This window comes from Sinohyriopsis cumingii, chromosome 15, assembly GCF_028554795.1.
Source record: "Sinohyriopsis cumingii isolate HCF-2022 chromosome 15, ASM2855479v2, whole genome shotgun sequence".
In the NCBI taxonomy this organism is placed as follows: domain Eukaryota; kingdom Metazoa; phylum Mollusca; class Bivalvia; order Unionida; family Unionidae; genus Sinohyriopsis; species Sinohyriopsis cumingii.
Window position 1 is genome coordinate 113,484,274 of NC_142975.1, and position 24,320 is coordinate 113,508,593.

The window sequence follows — 24,320 nt, forward strand, 5'->3', positions numbered from 1 at the left end:
CTGTAAATACAAAAGTTACTCAAATATGCAAATTTTGTCACATTGACCTAGTTTTGGTATGGTCGAGTTCCTCTTGCTGAGATGTATTTACATACCATTTTTCCTGTGTAGGTCAATGTTACGTGTTTAGGCTTGAATAAACAATAACACAGAAAGAGTGAAAACAATAAGCTTTCTAAACTTTAACAAATAAATTATTTTCCTGGACAATTCTGTAAAAATGAAAAAAAAGAAGAACTTACGGTTTCAAGACTCAAATCCAAAAATAATCTAAGAATAATCCACGAATTAAATTGCAAAAGTCCTAGTAATAAATGTTTTAATAATATCAAATTCGAATCCTGATGTAAAATCCAAGATGGATGACGATGACGTATGCTGTAGTCAGTACTGTGCTTATCTACAGTTCCTTGTAGAAATACAAATAATGGCACTCCGGTGTTGGAAATCCAAATTAAATTTGTAAGCAATGTCTTTCCAAAATTTCTGTGTGAGCACTCCTCAAAATATTTCCAGAGAATAAAGAATTAATCCTTTTGAAATCCAACTGATCTGAAGAATTTTTATAGCTCAAAACTGGCAAAATCTTGTAATGTCAATATCAAAGCCAAACATTCCTTCTCGATTGTTGAGTAATTCCTTTGGTGCTTATTTAATTTCTTGGAAAAATAGGACACTGGATGATCAATAACACTTTAATCTTCGTGAATCAAAACTGCTCCAACCCCAATATCACTTGCATCAACAGACAGTTTAAAAGATTGGCCGAAATTTGGAGCTGTAAGAACTGGCGCGCTTCTAAGAATGGCTTTCAACTTGTCAAAGGCCTCCTGACATTTTTCAGTCCAAAGGAATTTGTTTTTCTTATTCAATAAATTTGTCAGGGGTTCAGCAATGTTAGATATATTGGAACAAAATGTTCGATAGCCTCCGGCCATACCCAAAAATCGCATCAGTTGCTTTTTATTAACAGGCACGGGAAATTCAGAGATAGTTTTGACCTTAGCAACTATAGGTTTAACCTGTCCATGTCCCACGATGTGTCCCACAAATGTAACACTAGCACGGCAGAACTCACTTTTAGATAGATTAATTGTCAAACATTGCATATGTGAGTCTGTCAAAGAATTTCTGAATCATTGCTAAATGTTCTTTCCAGGTGTCGTTGTAGATGATGACATCATTGATGTAAGTATCACAATTGTCTAGACAAGAGGTGATCATATTCATGAGGCGTTTAAATGTACTCGGCGACCCTTTCTATTGGTAACGTCCATCTGGAGTCACGAACGCCGAAATTTTCTTTGCTCTCTCCGTTAGTGGAATCTGCCAACATCCCTTCAGAAGGTCAAATTTGGTGGCATACTTGGCATTCCCAATCTTATCAATAAAGTCATCGATTCTTGGTAATGGGAATGAATCTGTTTTTGTCACACTATTCTTATAATCAGTACACATACGTAAAGTTTTATCTGGTTTTCGAACAAGTATTCATGGTGAACTCCGGTCACTTTTACTGGGCTCTATAAAATCATTCTCCAGCAAATACTGAATTTCCTTATTCAAGTATTCCTGTTTGAGAGGGTTCATCCTGTACGGGTGTTGTTTGACAGGTTTCGAATTACAATTTCAACGTCATGGAATATTTTGTTTGTCCTTGTAGGAACATCTGGAAATAAGTGCTCATATTCAAATAATAACTGTTTAATTTCATTTCTTTCTTGCTCTTGCAAATGTGAAAGCTTCTGGTCGAGATCTTTCATAATTTCTGAATTCCGAAGATTTGTCACTCCAATGTCAGTAGAATCTGATGATATTCCTTCACTTAAATCTTCACTGAGTGGGACAGGTACACATAAATTAATTGCATGTTATACTTGGCTATCTCTTTCAATATAATGGTGCTCCTATAATTTATTTAGATCCCAGGAACACTAATATTATAAATTAACTCATTCGTTTTCTTCTTAACTTTGTACGGGCCGTAATATCTAAACTGAAGAAAAATTTGAAGAATGAGGAAGAGAGACAGAACTCAATTATTACAAAACTCAAAAGTTCTCCCCATTTTAGGTCTGTCAAACCATAAATGCATAACCATAAAGTTCCAGACCTAAAATTTGACCCTTGACCCAATTGGATTGAGCTATAAAGGTCAAATTGAGTAAACGACTTTATCACAGCTTTTACTATTATTTCAGATTTTATATTCATCAAGGGAATTGCTTCTGGAAACTTTTTTGACGCACACATAATGGTCAACATGTATTGGTTACCTGACTTGGTCTATGGTAAGGGACCAAAACAATCTACCATAATTCTACTAAATGGTTCATCAAAGGCAGGAATAGGTTGTAGATGAGCCTTGGGAATTTTCTGATTTGGGTTTCCTACCATTTGACAAGTATGACAAGATCTGCAGTATTTGGCAACATCACTTTTGATTTTTGGCCAATAGAAATGACTTAAGATCTTGTGATAAGTTTTATTGATCCTTAAATGACCAGCCAAAGGAGTTTCATGGACCAAACTAAGTATTTCCTGTCTGTAAGGTTTTGGAACTACAATTTGATAGTTCACTGACCATTCGTCATCAGCTGGTACCTTGGGAGGTCTCCATTTTCTCATAAGAATTCCATTTTTAATGAAATGACAGGAACTTCAGTGACTTCAGTTTCACTAATGGCCCTTTGAAACAAACAGGATATCTCATTAACTTTTTCCTATTCAACTACAAATCACCCTGATTAGAATAAAGAGAATGAGTCGTTAAAGAGGATCACTGTGATCAATACCTTCTGATTGATCCAAACAAGGAGTAAAAGTGACCTCATCAAAAGCCTGACCAACATATGTGTCAGCTAAAGGAATACTGCCCTTATCAACATCATTCTCAAGAGCTTTCTGTGCCATAGCTCTGGTAACTGCACAAGTTGTAAATACATTAGGGAATTCTTTTTCGATTGGATCGACTTTCTGATCCAAGCATGGTTTGTCAGTTACAAGTGGATTAACCACAACCTTGTCTCCAGCTAGGTCATTGCCTAGTAATAAATGGGTAAAATAGAGACCATTCCGACTGTCACGGGTCCTGAAACTAAGTCTAATGACAAATTAACGCAATGGAGAGGAACATCAACAAAGCTGCACTCTACTCCCTGAATAAGAACACTCTCATTAGAAGAAGACTTCTCAGAAAAAGGCAAAGTACCCGACAATAAAAAACTCTGAGAAGCTCCTGTGTCCCTTAAAATTTTAACAGGGATAGGATTGGCCGAATCACCCAAGAGTGATATAGAACCCATCGATATGAATGTTAGACCCAACAAATGTATTGCTTTCAATACATGACCGTGACCTTGACCTCTTAGAAATAAGAGCATTTGGAATAGGTCTGTCTTGATTCTAATGCCTATTTTTCAGTTTGTAGCAATCAGAAATAACGTGTCATTTTTTCTTGCAACAGGCACACGTAGAAAGAGACAGGGATCTTGAATCAAGCTTCTCCGAAGTTTGATGTTTAGAAGTTGTGCCAGTTTGAGTTTTAGAAGGGCTTGTATTAGGTTGAAATACTTTTCTGCCAAAAGACTGTTGAGTAGAAGTCTTATTTACAAAAGAACTTTACGAGTTAAAGAATACTCATCAGCAGCATGAGCAGCATTTTCCAAGGTTTCAATCTGATGCTCATCAAGATAAGACTTAATGTCACTATGGACACAGTTTTTGAAATCTTCAAGTAATACAAGTTGTTTGAGACTTTCATAATCTCACTCAACTTTCTTGGCTAAGCACCATCTATCAAATAATTGCTCTTTTTCTCTACCAAATTCAACGCGAGTTTATCCAGCTTCTTTATTATAGTTTCTGAATTTTAACTCATAACCCCTTAGGAAGCATTCTTTAACCACATCATAGTCACCACTTTGGTGAACTGACAGTGAATTATAAATACCGCTAGCCTTACCAGTGAGTACACATTGTAACAACTGAGTCCAATTCTCCCTTGGCCATTTCAAATTTTCAGCAACTTTTTCAAAACGAATAAAATATTTGTCTACTTCTCTTTCTCTAAAAGCGGGGACTAACCTAATGTTCTTTGCAAGATCAAAACTCAAATCTGAATTTGAAGTATGAATGTGTTTTTCACTTGCCAGTTCCATTTCTTTCATTTTACATTGATATTCTCATTCATTTTGTAATTCCATGTAACTGCATTTGAATTTGTTTTTCTCTTTCTTCTTTCTGAAGTTCCAGCTTCCTCAACTCAAATTCTATCTTGTATTTTAATTCTAATTCCTTAAACTGAAACCAAAGCACTTTTATCCAAAACATTCTTTTCTACCAAATACTGAACCAAAATATTTCTTATTTCCTGTTTCATTAAGGAAGCCTTTACCTCAGAAAGATCGTATTTTCTGGCAAGTTGAATCAAATCATCTTTTTTGAAAAGATCTAATTGTTCCTGGGTAGGATCTGAAAGAAAGATTTCCACTTTTGATGCCATTTTAGAAAAAGCTTGTCGATCTCACTAAAGATTTCAAAAACATGAGGAATTCAAATTAAAAAAACACAGTTTTCTGAAATATTTTAGCCAAAATTAAAATATCCCGGATGAGTCCCCAATTTCTAAGTTATGTGTTTAGGTTCGAATAAACAGTAACACAGAAAGAGTGAAAACAATGAGTTTTTTCAAATTTAACAAATAATTTATTTTCCTGGACAATTCTGTAAAAATGAAAAATTTTTTTTTTATGGTTTTCAAGTATCAAATCCAAAAATAATCTAAGAATAATTCACTTATTAAATTGCAAAAGTCATAGTAATAAATGTTCTAATAATTTTAAATTCGAATCCTGATGTAAAATCCAAGATGGATGACGATGATGTATGCTGTAGTCAGTACATTACTGTGCTTATCTTCAGTTCCTTGTAGAAATACAAATAATGGCACTCCGGTGTTGGAAATCCAAATTAAATTTGTAAGCAATGTCTTTCCAAAATTTCTGCGTGAGCACTCCTCAAAATATTTCCAGAGAATAAAGAATTAATCCTTTGGAAATCCAACTGATCTGAAGAATTATTATAGCTCAAATCTGGCTACAACAAATTAACTTGACATCAGTATGAAAAGCCCAAAACTGGGAAATCTCTCTCAAAACAAAGATTATATTATACCATAAGATGCAGTTTCGAAATTTCCCCAAGTTGCAAAATCAAAGGGGGGAGGGGGCATATGATCTTGTTTATATCACATACACAGAATATGGCCTTGATTAGACCAATGATTTTTTTCCCCAGAATAAAATTTTTTTAAAAGTGTTTATTTTTTTAACCCATGTAGCCCCAACATGACCTTGACAACAACCAATCATTTTAAAATAAAATAGAACTTTGTTTACTAATTTTAAATCCAGGTCATAATTTAGATCAACACCTGATGTTTATAAACTAACAGTTAAGGTAAAACAATTTTCTCAAAAAGTATCATCTCTAATGAAAAAATGTACATTATAATAGAATAAATTTTTTAAAACTGACAAACAATTAAATTGAAAATAAACATGATTAAATCAGATATATGTTACATTCAAATAGGGTCCAAATACATGTTAATATATACATGTATGTATGTCAAGGTAATGTTTTGTCAAAATGGTGAGTTGTTGTTGTTGCTGTAAGGTTTAACACCATTTTTCAGCACAAGATAGGCTATACAAGGAAGCCAGTATAATTGGTGGAGGAAGAACCCTGGAAAACCCTGAGAAGAACCACCGACCCACAAGAAGCTACTGGCAGGCTTTCTCACATACTAACGTTAGCCAAGCCTGAGACTCGAACTCACGCAGACAGGTGAGATGGCAGTGATCCCTAACGGAAAGCGCTTTAGACTACTCGGCCACTCAAAATGATGAGTCAAATTTACTCACACTTTACCTTGTACACTGTATGAATGAGACAATAAAAGTTTCTGTTAAATCACAGTCACTTATCAATCAAGGCTAGAACTTTCAGGGCCAACGCAACTTTGTGTGAGCATCACCTATGGTACCCCCACCCTCGAAACAAATACTACAAACCCTTCAAAATAGTACCTCTGCAGTCACCCAAACTGCCTGCATCTTACAACAACCCTAGTTAAACTATATTGCTGATAATGTATTTTTGTTATGCATACTCAAGAAGAATAAGGAAATATATGTACAGGCACTAGTAGGTCATAAAGTAGCATAGCAGATTATTGCATGTGGTTTGCAGCCTTGACAGAACATGTCAATTGATTATATAATAACCAGCATGTAGAATATTTCATTCAGAAATGAGTGGATGCTTGGCAGATTTGGCTCCAAATACTAATGGTGTAAATCAGTGGTTCCCAACCATTGTTTGCTTCGACCCAAAAAATATTTTTTTCTGAGCCTCATGACCTGGTTTCCACATTTTTATGTTTTGCCACCCTAAAAAAATCCTGTCAATCCTCCAGAATGTCCTCACAACCCTGATTTCAGTGGTGAAAAGGGGTTGGGAACCACTTGTGTAAGAAACATACAGCTAAAAATACACAAGTTTGCAAAAGCATGCAAAATGGATCACAGTGACCTAGTTTTTGTGCAATGCTTGATGGAACTTTCATATCATAGGTCAACATTCATCATTAGCAAGCAAGAATGAAATGCTTCAACTTGACACTGTTATGGAATGCAGTCCTGGCAAGTTTTTCTTTTCCTTATTACCTCCAAAACATATAAAACTTCCAATCATCTACTTCACTACCAATCCCTCTTGTTTGGGCCCAAATCCCTGTGTGCATAGAATGATTAAAAACACCCGCATTTACCAATGCATTACATACAACCAAATGCAAACAGGACAGACTTAGATCTGTCATGCAGCATAAACAGAGTCTAGTGTAGTCTGATAAGCTGACCCCCAAACCTAAAGTTATTATTTGTTAAAACTGCAATGTTTACCAATGTTTATAAACATGTACATGGTATACATTAGCCTAAATAATGCCATTTAATTTAAACAATATGAATGTCAACCTTTCCAAATACCGCTAACAGCTATTTTATATTTTTTAACCAATGGCAATGTTCATCAACACCTCTCTCAATGGTATGTCCTTTACTTCGTGTTATGACATGATTCAGTTCTTCAGACATGTCTTTGCTTCCAACAGTTTTTCTGACATGTCTTTGTTGAATGTATGACATTTTCAGTAAAACATCTTAAAACAGTTTTGATAATGTTCATACTGCTACGTATATCTATATGATACCAAAATTGATCATGTAACTTGATGTAATGTCTGGACATGCATATATTATGCTTTTGTAGGATCTAGGTAACTATGAAACCAAAACGGATTACAAACTTTAAATAGTGTTTCTTCAAAATTAAAACTCAATAAATCAAAGGTGCTGTTAACAAACATATGGTTCAAAGGAAAATATTGGAGTTTTAAAGCCAGCCAGATCATTCAATCAACCTGATATATAATGATGTGTACTGTCTGGCAAAATCAATTTCTTGTCAACTTTGGCTTTTTCCTTGCAATGCTACATTTAGAGTGTACATCATATATATTTTAACAGAAAAATCTTACTAAACAGTCACCTTGGCAGAGATGTGGAAATATATAATTTAATTGGAATGGGTCATTCCTATGTCACTTACAGTCAGGTGCATGTCTGTTTACATGTTTACCTATTCTGTAAATACTGATAAGTAGCAAACTAAACAAAGCTCATTGGAGGATGATAATCAAAAGAAGAATCTACACAGTTTAATATGTTCTAGATTCAACAAAATGGTATAAACACAGATCTACCAGGCTTTATGTAGGCCTATGCTGTACACAGGTAACAAATATAAGAAAAAGTAAGGCATTTATTTTGTTAAATCTTCGTGCCTCAATCAAGAAATATATCAATGGCCTGCAAAAAAGACCAATCCATACAACTAAATCAGCATGTTAGCTGTTTGCCATTTTGATTCTGTTGCAGACAATAAATATTAAGGTAAATGAAAACTACAACTTCTGTGCTCACTTATTTTATTTAAACATTTCTAAGATCTATTCACAGTTAATCAATAGCTAATGTTAACATAAAAAAACACTGCATAGAAAGGCAATGATAAATTTACTGAAAATTCCTGTTATAAATGTACATGAATATATTATTTTAAAAAATAATAATATATTAGCACAATGCAGATTTTATTAATGTCTCTGTCTGCACACTTCATCCATATCATAACTAGTTATAACATTTTTCTGTCAGAAACAATGTGTTATTTAAAAACAAAATTTCTCAAACCCACAACTATATACAAGTGTTACAGCTGGTGCAAATGCAAATGTCTACATAGCCAAAATTCAGTTTTAATCTTTTTTATACTTCTTTTTTTCTTCTAGAATCTTTCACATACCTGTGATGAAATCTTCAACATATAATGCCTTTCTCGGCTAAGGAATGTATGTTCCCATAGCCAAGACATTCTGGGCTGTTATACTAAAATACCTTATCTGGGCTGCCAAGAATGTGGATGACATATTTCTAAATTATTCAGAAGAAACATACTGTATGTACGCAAGGAATCAGTTAAATATCAGACTATTAGCTGTCAACCGTTTCTGAGAATGAAGAACAAAGACACAAAGGATTGCATGTCAGCCAAGCAAAGAGAGATTTGGAGCTGAAGAGTTCTTGAATTTCCTGGAACACTATTTCTTTCTGATCTTGCCTAGTATTCTTCCTATCATGCCCTTGTTCTCTTCATTCATTTGCTTAATACCTTCATTTGAAGTAACATAGCTGCACATCGTGGCATCAAGGCCAGTAACTCCTTTCTTTGTCTCTCGAAAGTACTTTTTCTTATAGAAGTCAATGTTAATCTTCTGGAGTGATTCATAGGCTCTGTCACATTTGTCCAAGTCTACTGTAGTGTGTTCTCCCTGTTTAAATCCATCAGCTACCTTTTTACGAATCAGTTCTGCTATATTCCTTCCTGCTTTGGATTTGTCGAGTGGCCATTCCTCAAGAAGACGCATAAATTGTCTATATCTTGTTACAGACATTTTGAAAGCTGAGTAAGTGAGACAACCCTAAGCTGTAAAAGAAACCAGAAAGAAGTAAGATATACAAATACAGGAAAGTTCATAAACTAGTGGGGTTTTTTAAGGGTATTTTTGAGGGGTTGAAAATAGGTCCTGGTCCTATGAAAGACTTCAAAATCAAAAAGAATTCCCAATTTAACAATTTAATCCTGAAAATATTCTTTCGAAATGATTTGTCCTAAGCAAAATTATAGGTTCTAGCCACAAGAAATATCACTTTAACTCCATGAAGCTGTTGTAAATATATATGAAAAATGCTAGGATCTGATTATTTATGTTCACTCTCCTGGTCCAAGAAATTTTTGTTTCCATTTGGAATTTTAAAAAAAATCAGTGCCAAGGCATTCTGTCCAAATATAAACTAATAGTTTTTTTTAATACATTTTAACTTTTAAACATCATACTTTCTCCACTTTCATATGTACAAAGCTAACATTATTACATCCAATTGTATTCATGGACAAAAGGTTAAATAAGAGGTAAAAGTTAAAACAATCTGCAGAATTTGGAAGAAACGAAAACCAAATTTGTGTCATCTTTTGGGAATATCAGTATGAATAGTCATAAGAACAGAAAATTGATCAATAGCTTTCAGCATAATCATAAATATATCTTGAGAACCAACTCTGCCAGTTCCTTCTCTCTCCACTTCCACATTAAACACTTGTCTCTTCTTTTCGGGTCATAGATTTTACCATAAACATATCACAATTGACCAAAAATATCTTATAACTAAAGTTTAAAATGGCAATTTAATAAACTGTGATTTCAGTTCAATGTATATATGTACAAGAACAATGTAATGAATATGCACTATTAGTATTAAGAGCAACACATAATTTCAAATTGTGTATCACTTGAGAATATGGAATTTCATGCAAAAATGTTATGGGAGCACTTGGTAAAAATGCAAAGAAAGGTTTCAGAAATACCTGAAACACATAAAAAGTAAATTTATTCTTAAGCTGAACGATCATAAAACATTTCCACAAAAATATGTCAGATACATGCAAATTTAAGCACAAAATGCCAAGAGGTCAAGAATTTGCAAAAAGTAAGCAAAGTATCCAAAGACCAATATTAAAAATGGTAGATGGTACATGTGTCTGAAGCTTTCTACAAATTTATTTAATAAGATATCATAAAAGATTAGTTCATTTTTTAATTCTGCACACAGATTATGCAGAAAATATTCTATTGTAATATATTCTATTCATTCTGAAATAACCTAACCCATTGCTATTTTACGACATGTTAAAAAATACTTGTCACATAAACCATCAAAAGTACAATAGGACTAATTTCCATAACCCATTTTCTGTCAGTGTTCATGAAGTCTCTGTGGAGCCTTCGATGAAAATAATTAAGCTGCAGTTTACTAATGTTAAGGCTGACACATTTTATCAATATATTAGTCCAAATTATCCTCAACTAAAGTCATTTGCTTCAAAAATTGTGTCCATGTTTGTGACAACATATGTCTATGAACAGTCTTTTTCTAAACTTAACAAGACTTCATTCTCAACATTTAACAGCCCTGTCACTTGCTCCAAACTTTGCAAGAGTGAAGTACTAGTCCTACAATGTAAGGCATTGCACGTTATTTTTGTTTTAGTGCTATGTCCCTGACGCCCAAAACATAAATATCAGCATCGAGGTCTTGCAATACATGTAGGACCAAGTACAGATATACATCAAATCTAGGCCTCCATGGCAAACGAGTTTGACACACGTCTTTCACTGTAATCTATCGTTCGGTTTCAACATTTACAACAGAAATACATTTATTATTTTTATATTCAAAACAGGTAATTGCTGTTTGCTGAGTTTGTAACGGTTTTCTTCAAACAAAACATGAAAGGTTATCGAAATCTGGGAGAAACCTAATAAAATAGACCAAATATTTCCATATAGTTTTTAAATTATTTTTTTATCAGTTCCAAAAAGTATAATTATTGCTTACGCCAACTGGAAATAAAGAGTCAAAACAACCTTAGGTCTAACTGGAAATAGTCATATTTCCACCATTGCAGACTATATTTTCGTAGCACACCACCAAGAGTCGGTGTTAAGGCAATTTTCTTCTACTGAAAATAGGATAGTTAAAAAACAAAGCATTTAAAACAGATAAATAGAAAGGACAGCATTTTTTGTTAAAGCTGAAAACGATGTCAATATTTAATTGTAAATGGCAGATATAAAATTTCTTCATATATTCTCCCTCTCTTCTTTAGCTTCGTCCTTCATTGCTTTTGACAAAGTATTAACTCAGAATGTGCGACTAGACCAGCAAGTGGGTCTCCACTCTTCTTTTTTTTTTGTGACAGAAAAAAAGTGGAAACCTACTTGTTGGTCTAAATGTGCGACTACCCATCATTCTTTCCAGTCCATGTATTTACCACAAACCTACAGCAAACCACCTTTAAAATTCATTATAATGCTAATTTATCTGTGAAAATATGTTGTAAGTAAACAAAATGTGAAACTTACATTATATTAAGTGAAGAAATTTTGAAATGAGATTGTTAATTTTACACAGAGACAGATTTACAGCTGTAAAGTGTTGTCACGATATGTGCATTTCTTTTTTCTTTTTTTTCTCTTTTCATAATCACTAAAACATCCAGTACATTCATTAGATAATTTAAATAAGTAACTTTATTTGACTATATCTGAGTGTACTTTAGTATATTTCATTGCATTTTAGGAACTAGCTACGAAGTCGTAACCAGGGACGTTATTGGGGGTGGGGGTGGACAGGGGGCCCTGAATTTGCATCTGCTGTAAAATTGATGTAGCCTATATACGAAAATTAACAAGCCAGTCAAGTTTTGCCTTCCCCCCCCCCCCCGAAAAAAAGTTGAAATGACGTCCTGGTCGTAACCTCAACGTCCGCGAAGTTGGGGTACTAATATTAGTACCATTTAGTAACTAGATGTGCATTTCTTTTTCATAATTGTTATTATTTGATTTCACCAAAAATTTGATCGTGCTGATGATTGCTGTCTAAATCATTTTTGAAAACAAAATGTTTATTGGAGTTCTGTGTATCTTATTCTTACGTATTAGTTTAAGTGTTTATAATTTTCCTTTCTTAATTCCATACCTTGCTGGCGTGTTGGAAGGAGAGGTTATTTATACAGTATTTCACGACATATATTATTTGCTGTTTTTTAACAGATGTATATGAATTTTAAGAGTTTTCACAAAAGAGCTTGCCTCCTCCCTTTGAAATTTAGTAATAAAATTTAAATCACGTGGACAAATTCATTCTACATAAAGCTTTTGAGACCGGGATATTGATTATAATTCGTCATATGATAGATCATTTTTAAATCTATGTTTAATTCAAATGGATTTTTGTTTCACTTTTGCGTTCTTGTCTAGTTGTATATAAATACCGCAGAAATGTTCAAAGGGAACTAAATCCTTGTATCTACCATCTCAATCTACCATTTCAGATCATATGCTCAGATGTAGTATGCCATTTTTATTGACGTAAAAACCAGAGAAAAGACAATATTTTTTTTTATCAAGACAGATTTTGCAATAACAAGTCCTTAAATAAGATTAAAAACTTTGCACGCGCGCGCGCGCGCGCACACACACACACACACATACACACACACACATACATTATAATTACATGCCAGAGTTGATACTCAGGCAAAACACACAAACTTCCTTTCTGTAATGATTTATAATAAATGAATCATGATGAATGATTTAAGGATGAGCTACTATACTGACCGACGATCGACTGAGAATAAAAGAAATTAATAAAACGTCTTTTATATACATATAAATACACATGGCAGAGACCCTCCCCCTTTAAAATATTACAGTTCAGCATTGCAAAAACCAAGACAATCAAGTCAAGAAAGAGATTACAGAATTAAGATACATTAAGTTTAATAGTCAAAGGCATTACCCTATCAATTCATTCAAATTGCTTTTGTTTTGTTTTTTCACTTCTTGGTCTTTTCCGTTGCTTTGGATTTCTTAGCGTCTTTTTAAGCATACTTTTCCGTTGGTTAAAACTGTTTCTGTTATGCCTTGCATTTTGTTTTTCGAATTCTTAAGGAATTTCAAGAAAAGTTCTTTGCGTTTCTCCTCAATTTAACAAGGCCATATCATGTATTCACGTAAGAAGCACGCGCTTTAACTCCACATCCGAAACGGATCTAGGTGTATGTTTTATTCAAAGCAATACTTTTCACTAAAAACATAATTCAAAGGACAATGATACTGACTTTGTATTGAAAGCAAATGCAAAATCTATAGAATTATTTCTCATTTTTCATGTACATAAAAAAGATAGGTAACATATTTTCAATTCGAGTTACCAAGATACAGTAGGCCTACAGTTAAATTAGCAGGAACGAATGAAAATTATGACCAATCAAAAGCATATCTCATACATGTTCCAGTAATCGAAAAGACCGCTCCATTTGAACGAATTGAACAATATAGTTAAAATCTCAAAACATGAAATCAATGTTTTTTTGCAACTATAATTGTATAACAGGTATAAGTGCAAAAAGTTCGAAGTTAGTCATACACTGTGTTTTATATAATATCTCGAATATGTACAATCTAAGCATGTTATCGTCAGTACATCGTTCAGAATAAAATAATTAACATAAACATCAGATCAGTATTGACATGTATAGTTAATGTGCTTGCTTTTTTGTGAAATACTTTGTCATGATCCGCAACCAAAGATTTGCCAATGGCTTTTAGTGCTCAATGTAAGGAATAAATACCTCTCTCCCAAAAGAAGGTAACCTTTCATGTAACAATTAGGACAGTGCATAGTCCTTACCTTCTCAGAGTAATTGAGATTTTTAAGTGACATTTAAGAATAAGTCTCGGTTTATAAAGCCCCCAAATCAAATGGTTCCTGATGGTTTCACCCTCAATGTTTCGCTGCCAGAACAATTTGGCCAAATCAGTTCCAAAAAGTGCGAAAAAACTATAAATCTTCAACTCGCTATAAATTCTTTTGGAAAGGAATTAAAAAATATGGGTCTAATTTTGGGGACTATATGGTGGTGGAGGCGCGGGTCCAAGAGTTTCTTTCCTTGATTTGTAACCGGATCAGGATGTGGCGCAGGTGGTCGGCTGCTCGTACGCATTAGTCCCAGTCTGAGACACGTTTGGGTTGTTCACTGGTGTTCCGGTCACCCCTGAATTCGAAAAAAACACCCCATACATATTAAGAACTCGCAAATTGAAGACTTTAATACATACAACACTAAACTACTTGTTTGGGAATTACAATATTGCTAATGTATATATTGCATAAATAAAGTGACATTTAACTTGTGAGATTCCTTTATACGTTCGAATAATTAAAAGTATCATCATCTTAATATGGGGTGAGAAAGCTTGCCAGTAGCTTCTGGTGGGTCGGTGGTTCTTTCCGGGGTTTTTCCGGGTTCTTCCTCTACCATTAATACTGGCCGCCATGTATTGCCTATCTTGTGCTGAAAATGGCGTTAAACCCTATAACAACAACAACAACAACATTTTAATATGGGACAATACAAGTTCACCGTCCATGGTCAATCAATATATTCTTATTTAAAAGTTACATGTTTTATTTCTGACATCTGAATCGTTAATATTTATTGAATATTTATTGTGAATCGGTCGCGCATACTTTGTTGCGAGAAAAAGATGTAATCATAAAAATTGTCATATCAAACACATAAAGTCAACAATATAGCCTTTTATCTGTGTATTTGATATAAGGTGTCCATAATCTTCAACATATTCAAAATTGATGAGTTTTCAAATAGTCATCCAATATTATTTCATGGCCAATTAGTGACCTAATACCTGTTCCCATACAGTTCAATGTGTGTGTGTGTACATACATACATACATACATACATACATACATACATACATATATATATATATATATATATATATATATATATATATATATATATATATATATATATATATATATATATATATATATATATATATATATATGAACATTGAACATATATATATGATTTTGTTGTTGTTGTTGTTCTAGGGTTTAACGCCATTTTTCAGCAAAAGATAGGCTATTCATGGCGGCCAGTATAAATGGTGGAGGAAGAACCCTGGAAAACCCAGGGAAGAACCACCGACCCACGAGAAGCTACTGGCAGGCTTTCCCACGTACCCACGCTTATATATATATATATATATATATATATATATATATATATATATATATATATATATATATATACATACATACATCACAAGAAAATGGGCACTAACCTATAAATTATTTAATGATTATGGATTGGTTTGACCGTTAGACAAGTAAGAAATATGTATCAAAAACAATTTAAATGGTCCAACATTTCACACAAGATCATCCTTGTAATATGTTCATCTTATTTTAAAGTTCAAACCTTCATCTCATTTCGAAATGAAATATAATATTTATATCTTCACTTGATGATTTGATCATAAGCTTCCCCTAAAGAATTGGAAATTACAAGAACTCTAGGATTCTTATATAATTCTTCAGGATGTTATTTCTTCCAACTGCTACACATTTATGATAGCCATATTCCAAGTATAATTTTTTAAAATAAATTTGTTTCCTAATTTTATAATATTCTTAAGTTTTAAACAAACACAAAACTATTAAACATTATGATACTTAAAAAGGACAAAAGAGAAACACCACTTACAAAAGCCTTGACACATAAATGGTCTAACTCAGACGGTCAAAATTAAAGATAAACCTTGGGTATTTAAAATAGTTTTATCGAAGCACAAGATTTTGTTTTCTGTTAGCGAACCACGCCATGAATCGAACGACCACCACAATCACCGCGGCGAACACATTTCTAAATACAACTAGATCGTGCCATTATTCTGTTTATCTAATGTAGCCTGGAACAAGAACGCTACATTGCAACAACGAAGAGACCAAACTGCTGTATTGTATCTACTCAGATTCCAGATGTTTCCTATCACTCCCGGTTTCGTACGGCTGCTATTTGTATCTTTAATCTAGTACACTGTTTGGTAAATTAAAACATGAACTGTATAGTTGCTAATGTTTGAAATTGTACACACTAACACCGATGCAAATAGCGACCTGACGACCAGAAGTCAGAGTAAATGCAACAGAGTGTACATAATTTTGTGAAATTCGAAACAACAGCCTCGCATGCTCAAATGTGGCAACTGTTTGTTTCAGTGGCACGTTTACGATAACTAATGATGTATTGATTTCGATTACTATAAAAATTAAAACTAGAACAGTTTTGCAAAAGTATAAAAACATATCAAATACCGAGATGATGAGTTGGTACCTGAGGCTTATCGACAAAAGTTTAGGAAATATCAAAAAGAAGCCGGACAAACCCCTATCGAATTTGCAATAGATAAAGAGCAAATATTTCATAGGTGTTACTAAGCCAGGAAAGTTAGTTACGATTACGAAAATCTCAGAAAACGCTCCAATTAGTTGAAGAATTCAAGAGTTGCGTCTATAGTGACGTCAAGACTTATCTTGATGAACACAGGGTCGAATCTTTAGAAAATGTCGTTCGTACAGATGACGAGTAGTCCTTAACTCAAGTTTATTTTGTCACTAAGTCTTCCAATCAGCAGTATACAGGTAAAAACTTATTTTAAGCCAAATACCGGCCCTTCTAAATTTCAAACTCGCACAACTTTTAGAAATCAAGTTTCTGATAAGACTGATCAGAAGTCCTTATCTCTTCTTACATGCACATATTGTAAGAAGAATGAGCGCTTTATTTCTGATTGCTACAAATTGAAAAATAAGCATCAGAATCAAAACAGACCTGTTCCAAATGCTCTTATTTCTAAGAGGCCAATGTTACGGTCATGTATTGAAAGCAATAACTTTGCTGGGTCAAACAAGCCCAAGTCTGATTTTTTTTATGGAGAATTATGTACCATCCAAAGGGTTCTATATCACTCATTAGTGATTCTGTCAATCCTATCGCTATTAAAATTTTAAGGGACACAGAAGCTTCTCAGAGTCTTTTATTATCAGGTACTTTGCCTTTTGTCTGAGCAGTAATCTTCTAATAAGAGTGTTCTTATTCAAGGGGTAAAGTGTGGCTTTGTTAATGTTCATCTCCATTGTGTAAATTTGTCACCAGACTTTGTCTCAGAGCCCATGACAGTCGGAATAGTGTATGCTTTACCCACCGAGGGTATTATTTTATTACTTGGCAATGAACTAGCTGAAGAAAATCAAATAAAATCTACCATGATGTTGAAATTGTAGATTCCACACCTGTGAAACAGCATCTGTACAGGATGAACCTTCTCAAACAGGCATGTTTGAACCAAGAAATCTAATATTTGCTGGAGTATGATTTCAAAGAACCGAGTAAAAGTAATTGGAGTTCAACTTGTATACTTGTACCAAAACAAGATAATACTTTCCCCATGTGCATGGACTATAGAAAGGCGAACAGTGTGACCAAAATGGATTAATTTTCATTGACAGGAATCGATGAATGCATTGATGAAGTTGGAAATGCAAATTATCACCAAATTTGACCTTCTAATAGGATTCTGGAATATTCCACTGACGGAAAGGGAAAAAGAAATATCGGCAGTCGTGACTCCAGATGGACTTTATTAATGTGAACTGATGCCGTTTGGGATGAAAGGTTCGCCTTGTACTTTTCAACGTTTAATGAATATGATCACATCTGGTCAAGATAATTGTGATGCTTACATCGATGATGGCGTCATCTACAATGACAGCTGGAAAGATCACTTGGCGCAATTCGGAGATTCTTTGACAAACTCACTGATGCATATTTGACAATCAGTTAATCGAAAAGTGAATTTTGTCGTGATTCTGTTACATTTCTTGGACATATCGAGGGAAATATACAAGTTAAACCTACATCTGAATTCCCTGTCCCTATCAGTGAAAAACAACTGATGCGATTTTGGGGTATGGCTGGATACTATTGGAAATTGTGAGCAAGACATTTGGAAATAAGCTGTTAAGCAAGTTTTATATGATATTGAACTTAAAATTTTCTTCCATCGCTTTACAATTACTTTCTGTCTCTATATATATGTTTAAAAAATTACTAACGCGTGGGGCCTCTGTGAGCACGGGGCCCGATTGGGCCAAACCGGTCAAAACGGCCTAAGGCCCGCCATTTATATCATCAGACGGGTGTAGTCCGCCACCATTAAGTCGGGGGGGGGGGGAGAAATCATGAGAACAACTTGTTGGGGGGGGGGAATCATGAGAACAACTTGTTGTTCGAACCTATGTACACAACTACGTCATTACCTCAGGTAAGCATGGGAGTTTGTTTTCATTAAACGCAATCTGGAACAGATCAAAAGCCTGCAAAAACTATAAATAAAAATTATCATATTTTAAATATTTGCAAATGTCACATTTAGATCTGAGACAGACGTCAACATATTTCACATGACCATAATCAATCAGCTAGTTCTACGATTCGAATTTGACTGGTCCGAATTAGGCAGGGTCTGAATCATCCTGCGACCTGATTGAATGTGGTTCATATAGGGAAACATATAATATGACAACTGTATTCCCCGGGTGTTTTGTACAAGCTCTTTTATGTTTGATAAACGTGTAAAATAAGACACAACATACCATTCCTGGTCAAAACAATTTTTATTCTCTACTTTCTACCCGGAAATTCATCGTACATATTTCATGGCATAAACTGGTCTTATCAGTTTGGGTTACGCGTTAGAAGAAGCAGCAGAGGAGGCGAACAGACCACTTAAGGGAAGGGTCACCCTTGTTGTACAAAAAAATAGTGACCCTTCATAGAGGTCAAATACCATGTCTACGATTATTGTTTGTCCCCAAAATAATTGTAGACGAGCCTCCTCTGCTGCTATGTTATTCTGAATAATCCTGGGAATTTGTTTTATGTTTCAAGTAATATTCAAGTTCTGATGGTGGTTTTTCTATTTTTGGATTTATGTTTTTTCTTTTTCTGTAATATATCATCAAACTTCTGTATCGATCTCCACCGCAATTTTTGCAAATCTGATATAATCCTCTAACGCCGTTGTTACATCCAACACAACTTTGTGGACCAGCATGAGGGTTTTTCTTTATAAGATAATTATGTTTTTTGCAATATTCTCCACGACATTTTTTATCACATTTGTTAGTGGTTCCTTGGCGCAGCCACGCACAATTGTTCATTATATTAATGATATCAGTTTAATTTTATCATCACCCCTTCTGCTGTTATAATAATTAAATCATTATGTTATAATAAAATGGTACATCCGGAATCTCATACTGCAAGGATAGCTCGAGAACGATTAGAAGCAATTAAAAAATTTCTTCCTGTTAGAGATTCATTTAGAAAAAATCTACAAGCGCAGCAAGAAGCAGAAGTTGAGTACGAAGAAGAAACTAAAAAACTGTTTAAGCCCGTCACTGCAGCTACTGAACAAGTTGCAACAGTCATCAAAGAAGATCTTCTTCCGGTATCAAAACAAACTGCGGCGCAGACTGAAAAAATAGCAAGAAGAACTAAATAGACAAAAAAGATTTTACGAGATCTTCCACCTGGCATAGCCAGGGAAATAGCTGCAGCTCAACCTCCATATGTCGGTGAAGAAATACTTGAAGGTATTGGAAAACTTCGTACTGAAGTCGCCGACGTGCAAAAAGAACATGCATCTGAATCCAAACCAGTAGGAGAAAACTTAGAATTGATTGCAAAATTTAAGGAAGGGTTTGCCGAAGATATTAGAAACACTGAAAGAGAAAAATTACCTGAAAAAATATTATTTGGTATATTTAATAAATCTAGTATTTTAAAACCTAGTCATGAAAAAGTAAGTGATGATAATCTTATTAAATGGATATATCGCATATATGCAGACGAAAGACGGGTTAAAAAGAATGATTTGAGATACAAAGCTCTTCATAAAGAAGTAAAAATACTTTATGGAAAGAGACTGGAACAACTAGAACAAGAACAACCCTTCCACTGGAAGCCTCCTCCACCTCTGCAACGAGCAGAACAAAAACAATCTTTTTCACCGCTGTCGAAATTTAAGGAGATGTTTAGAATAACATCACCTGAGAAATCAGAAGAAGAAGGAGCTACTGGCAGTGGTCTGGGAGATGATTTTGTTTGTCCTGATAATATCATCAATGACGTGTCACGGTTAGAAGTTCTCATAGGAGGAAAACGAGCCGGAAATAATTCACCAGAATTAATTAATGAAGCATCTGATATTTGCCGGCGACTATTTCAAGGTGGTATCATGGATATCGGCGTTTACCGAGAACTTATTGATGAGCTCGTTGATGATTAGTCACCGCGATTAGATAAATGGTAAATAAAATAAGATGATCGTACACAATAATCATCGTAAACCCGTATCGGTCAGAGCGGTAAACTCACGATTACCAATCTATAGGGTTATTTACGGAGATGGACTTGGTGATGTCATTCGGGGATTATTCACAAGGATAGCTCCAAAAGCAGCACCTATTGTAAAACAATTAGGTATGAAGGCTATCGATATTGTTCGTGAAAAAGCTCCTGGAGCAATTGTCAATGTTGCTGGTAAGGTGTTCTCGGCGATCAAGGACAGACTATCACGATTATTGCGACGAAAACGACAACCACCAGTGAAACTGGCAAGTACTGATATTATGCCCGCAGACGTAAGTAAAATAATAAATCAAGCTGCAAATCAAAAACTAGCAGCGTTAGCAGATCAGGGACTCGGTGAATCGGGAAATAATGTCTCAAGTTTGATATCCGGAAGTGGAACTTCCCGAAGTGGAACTTCCCGAACGCGGTAATCAACGTGTTAGACGAAATAATTATAATAAAATGTTCAAGCGCGTATCCGACACAGCATTTGACATGGAAGCACCTGTCCTTAAGGATGAATCGGTACGTGATTATCAGTTTTATTCTTATGAAGCACGAGTACCAGATCAACGTGGAAGAATTGAACTACAAGTTCATGACACAAGTAGATACTTTTTACCCGCTGAGGCGTTTATTGAGGTAGAAGGTACAATTATAAAAACGGATGATACTAATTACGCAGGTGCAGTAAAAGTTGGTTTTGTCAACAACGGGATCATGGCATTATTTGATAGTGCCACGTATATGATTGATGGAAAAAATATTGAATCGATTGAGAAAGATGTAGACGTTGCTACAACAATAATTGGTCTAGCAAGATATTCTGATGATTATACAAGATCAGCAGGTCCCACAATGATGTTTGTGAAAGATAACTCCAATAACCCTGAAAGCGATCCGTATAATATAAGACGACCAAGAAACGAAACCAATACCGCTGATGCTCCTGTGTGGCCGGTGGTTCATGGTGCTAATGAAAATTTCAACTTGGGATTTGCAACGCGTAGAAATATGTTATCAGGAGACAACAGAAGTTTTTCATGTACAATTCCACTATCGCACATATTTGGATTTTGTAGGAATGTTAAAAGGGTTATTTTTGGAGCTAGACACACGGTTGCTCTTGTAAGAAAAATTAATGATGACGACGCTCTGTGGAGACCTGCTGGTGATGCTGGTAAAGTAATATTACCGAAACTTTCACTGTGGATGCCGGTAATGACTCCAACGATCGCAGAAGAACAAAAATTGATTTCTTTCATGGACACAGGTGGTAAATCCTTGTTGTCATGGTTGATAACAAGCACAGATAGTATGCAAACTAACGTTAACGGTCAGTTTACATGGCATATAGCATCACAACAAGGTGTTTCTGCACCACGGCATATTTTTATTGCGTTTCAGAACCATGATCGATTAAACTCACAAACTCACTCTCATATGATATTTAACCAACTAGGTCTCACAAATATTTCCTTACGGATAAACGGACAACAAGAACCAACAGAAAATATACAACTAAATTATGCACAAAATCATGTAGGACGTGCATATCATCGTTTGATGTCATTTATGGGACATGATCAAAATGTAGATACTGGGTTGCAAATATCACAATATGATTTCAGAACCTTGTATCCGATTTATTATTTTTCATTGGAGCATCTTGATCTATCAAAACAATCTGTCGTTGATATACATCTTAAAGCAGCGTTAAATACAGGTGGTGTTGATTATAGAGCAATCGCGGTTATACTTAGCGATAAAGCCATGTTACTTGAAGGTGGTAGTGGTCGAATGAGAGTCGTTGATGCACCAGTGGAAAATCTTTAATCGTGTTATTTAAAAACACGAGTATTATCATAAAATGCCATATCAACACGTTAGTGTCAGTCTGACTCACGGTCAGATTAAAAACCTTCAATCAAATTCAGCAAAAAACTGCGGAATGAAAATATCACTAAAGCGAGATCAGATCACGGGTGGTCAAAATAAACTATCATTATCGGAACGCCAGCTTAAACATTTCAACGACGCTAAACAATCAAAAACAGGCGTCAAACTCAATCTCTCTGCGGGTGCGGTTAAAGACTCAATTAAAACAGGCGGTATATTTCCACTTCTCGCGGCCATTCCGGCATTAATAGCTGCAGCTGCTCCAGCCGTAGCAAAGGCAGCCGCGTTAGGTGCTGTTTGAACAGCTGCTGCAATGGCTCTAAAGAAAGCAACAGGGCAAGGATACAAAAAAAAGGGACGCGGCTTAAGATTGCCAGGATCTCGTTGGGGAAGAGGCCTAAGGCTTCCACGTTAGACGTTCCAGCATCAAATTTTGATTTACTTGATGCCGCTAAACGATTAAAAATATCTGCCTTTAGAGGTGTTTTCATACGAGATCAATTACCAAAACAACCAAACAAACTCGAAACAGGTATTATTAATCTCGACGAACGTTCCGGACCTGGTACTCATTGGGTATCATACGCGGTTGATCCACGTGGAATCGTTTATTTTGATTCATACGGGTTAGCTCCGCCTGTTGAATTTATCAAGTATGTTGCACCACTTCACGCAACAACCAAAGTTTGGTATTCAACGCTACCCACACAAACAATGACAGATCCGCCAATATGCGGCCGTGAAGTAATTAATGTACTCGATGCTATATCAAAATCATCCAGGCCGCCACATAAAGTCGTGCATGATTATACAAGCAACCGATTCGTTTTAAACAACAGGTCTTATTATAATGGTTGATATTTACGGAAGATCTTCCTCACGTGTTAAGAAAAAGCCCGGCGACGTTGATCTATCGAAGTACGCGACTAAGGATGACCTCGCTGATATTATGAACCTGGCTGGAGTTGACCCAGATGAGGTTGTTATTTTTCAGGATCGACATGGTAAACTAAAAAGCAGCAATATCAAATGGAATGATATAGTTCGACGAGTATTTGGTGCAGTTACGGATAATATACCCGTGTTTACTGACAGCGGCAAAATCAGGGATTCAAGTATATCGTTTACAACCATTAGAGATGAAATTGGAAGAAGCGTTGCTAATCGCGTAAAAAACACAGGTGACACAATGACGGGTGAACTTAGCATGAACGGAAACAAAATAGTAGTTTTAAGAGATCCAACGTCCGACGAAGATGCTGCAACGAAAAGTTATGTTGACACCGTAGATGGTAAATTATCCACGCTGAGAGCCGAGTATGATGTTCACGTAGGCGCTTTTGGAAGATTTCGAAGAAATTTTCAAAAAACCGACGAATCCATAGATAAATTCTTCGGTACTCCGCACGCCGTTGACATAAATCTCGTTGATATCAAAACTAACCTAGACACGATCAAACGAACACAGCAAGACATCGTAGCGGGAATTCCTGAAATCGTTAATAAAACCAGTCTGATTAAAATCCCAAGCCGGAATAACTTCCGGGCATATTACCAACATCGTATGCACGGTATCATCGGGATTTGCAACATGGTCGCAGCAAAATAATACTATCAAATATACTGCAACAGTCACTGGCGTGTACAGGCTGTCTGTGTTTAGTGCTGCAAAATTTGAAATATTTACAACGTTTCCATGGCGTCATTCCACCGACAGGTTTTCCGGGGTTGTATCTGTTATATTAAATAGCGGAACCGAAGAAATATTTATTCTGGAAGCAGCTGATAAGAAATTAACCGCAACATCCTTCTGGTGGTGTTTGGAATTTGTAGCTGGAACACCTCAATTGGTTACGGCATAAAATATAATGAGTGCTATC

General features: G+C 35.1%; 1 protein-coding gene across 2 annotated transcripts; it reads right to left on the reverse strand.

The window, feature by feature from the left end:
- Positions 1 to 8,039: 8,039 nt before the first annotated feature.
- On the reverse strand, positions 8,040 to 11,200 carry LOC149782515 (ubiquinol-cytochrome-c reductase complex assembly factor 2-like). Of its 2 annotated transcripts, none has more exons than XM_089933942.1 (2): positions 11,114 to 11,200; positions 8,040 to 9,114 (listed from the first exon to the last, which is right to left on the reverse strand). In XM_089933942.1, exon 2 carries the CDS (start codon positions 9,080 to 9,082, stop codon positions 8,729 to 8,731), a length of 354 nt encoding a protein of 117 aa, XP_089790068.1. In that variant the 5' UTR covers positions 9,083 to 9,114; positions 11,114 to 11,200; the 3' UTR covers positions 8,040 to 8,728. The 2 variants fall into 2 exon arrangements, with proteins under 2 accessions (XP_089790068.1, XP_089790067.1); XM_089933941.1 differs by having other exon boundaries at positions 11,085 to 11,200.
- Between the last annotated feature and the right edge of the window lie 13,120 nt (positions 11,201 to 24,320).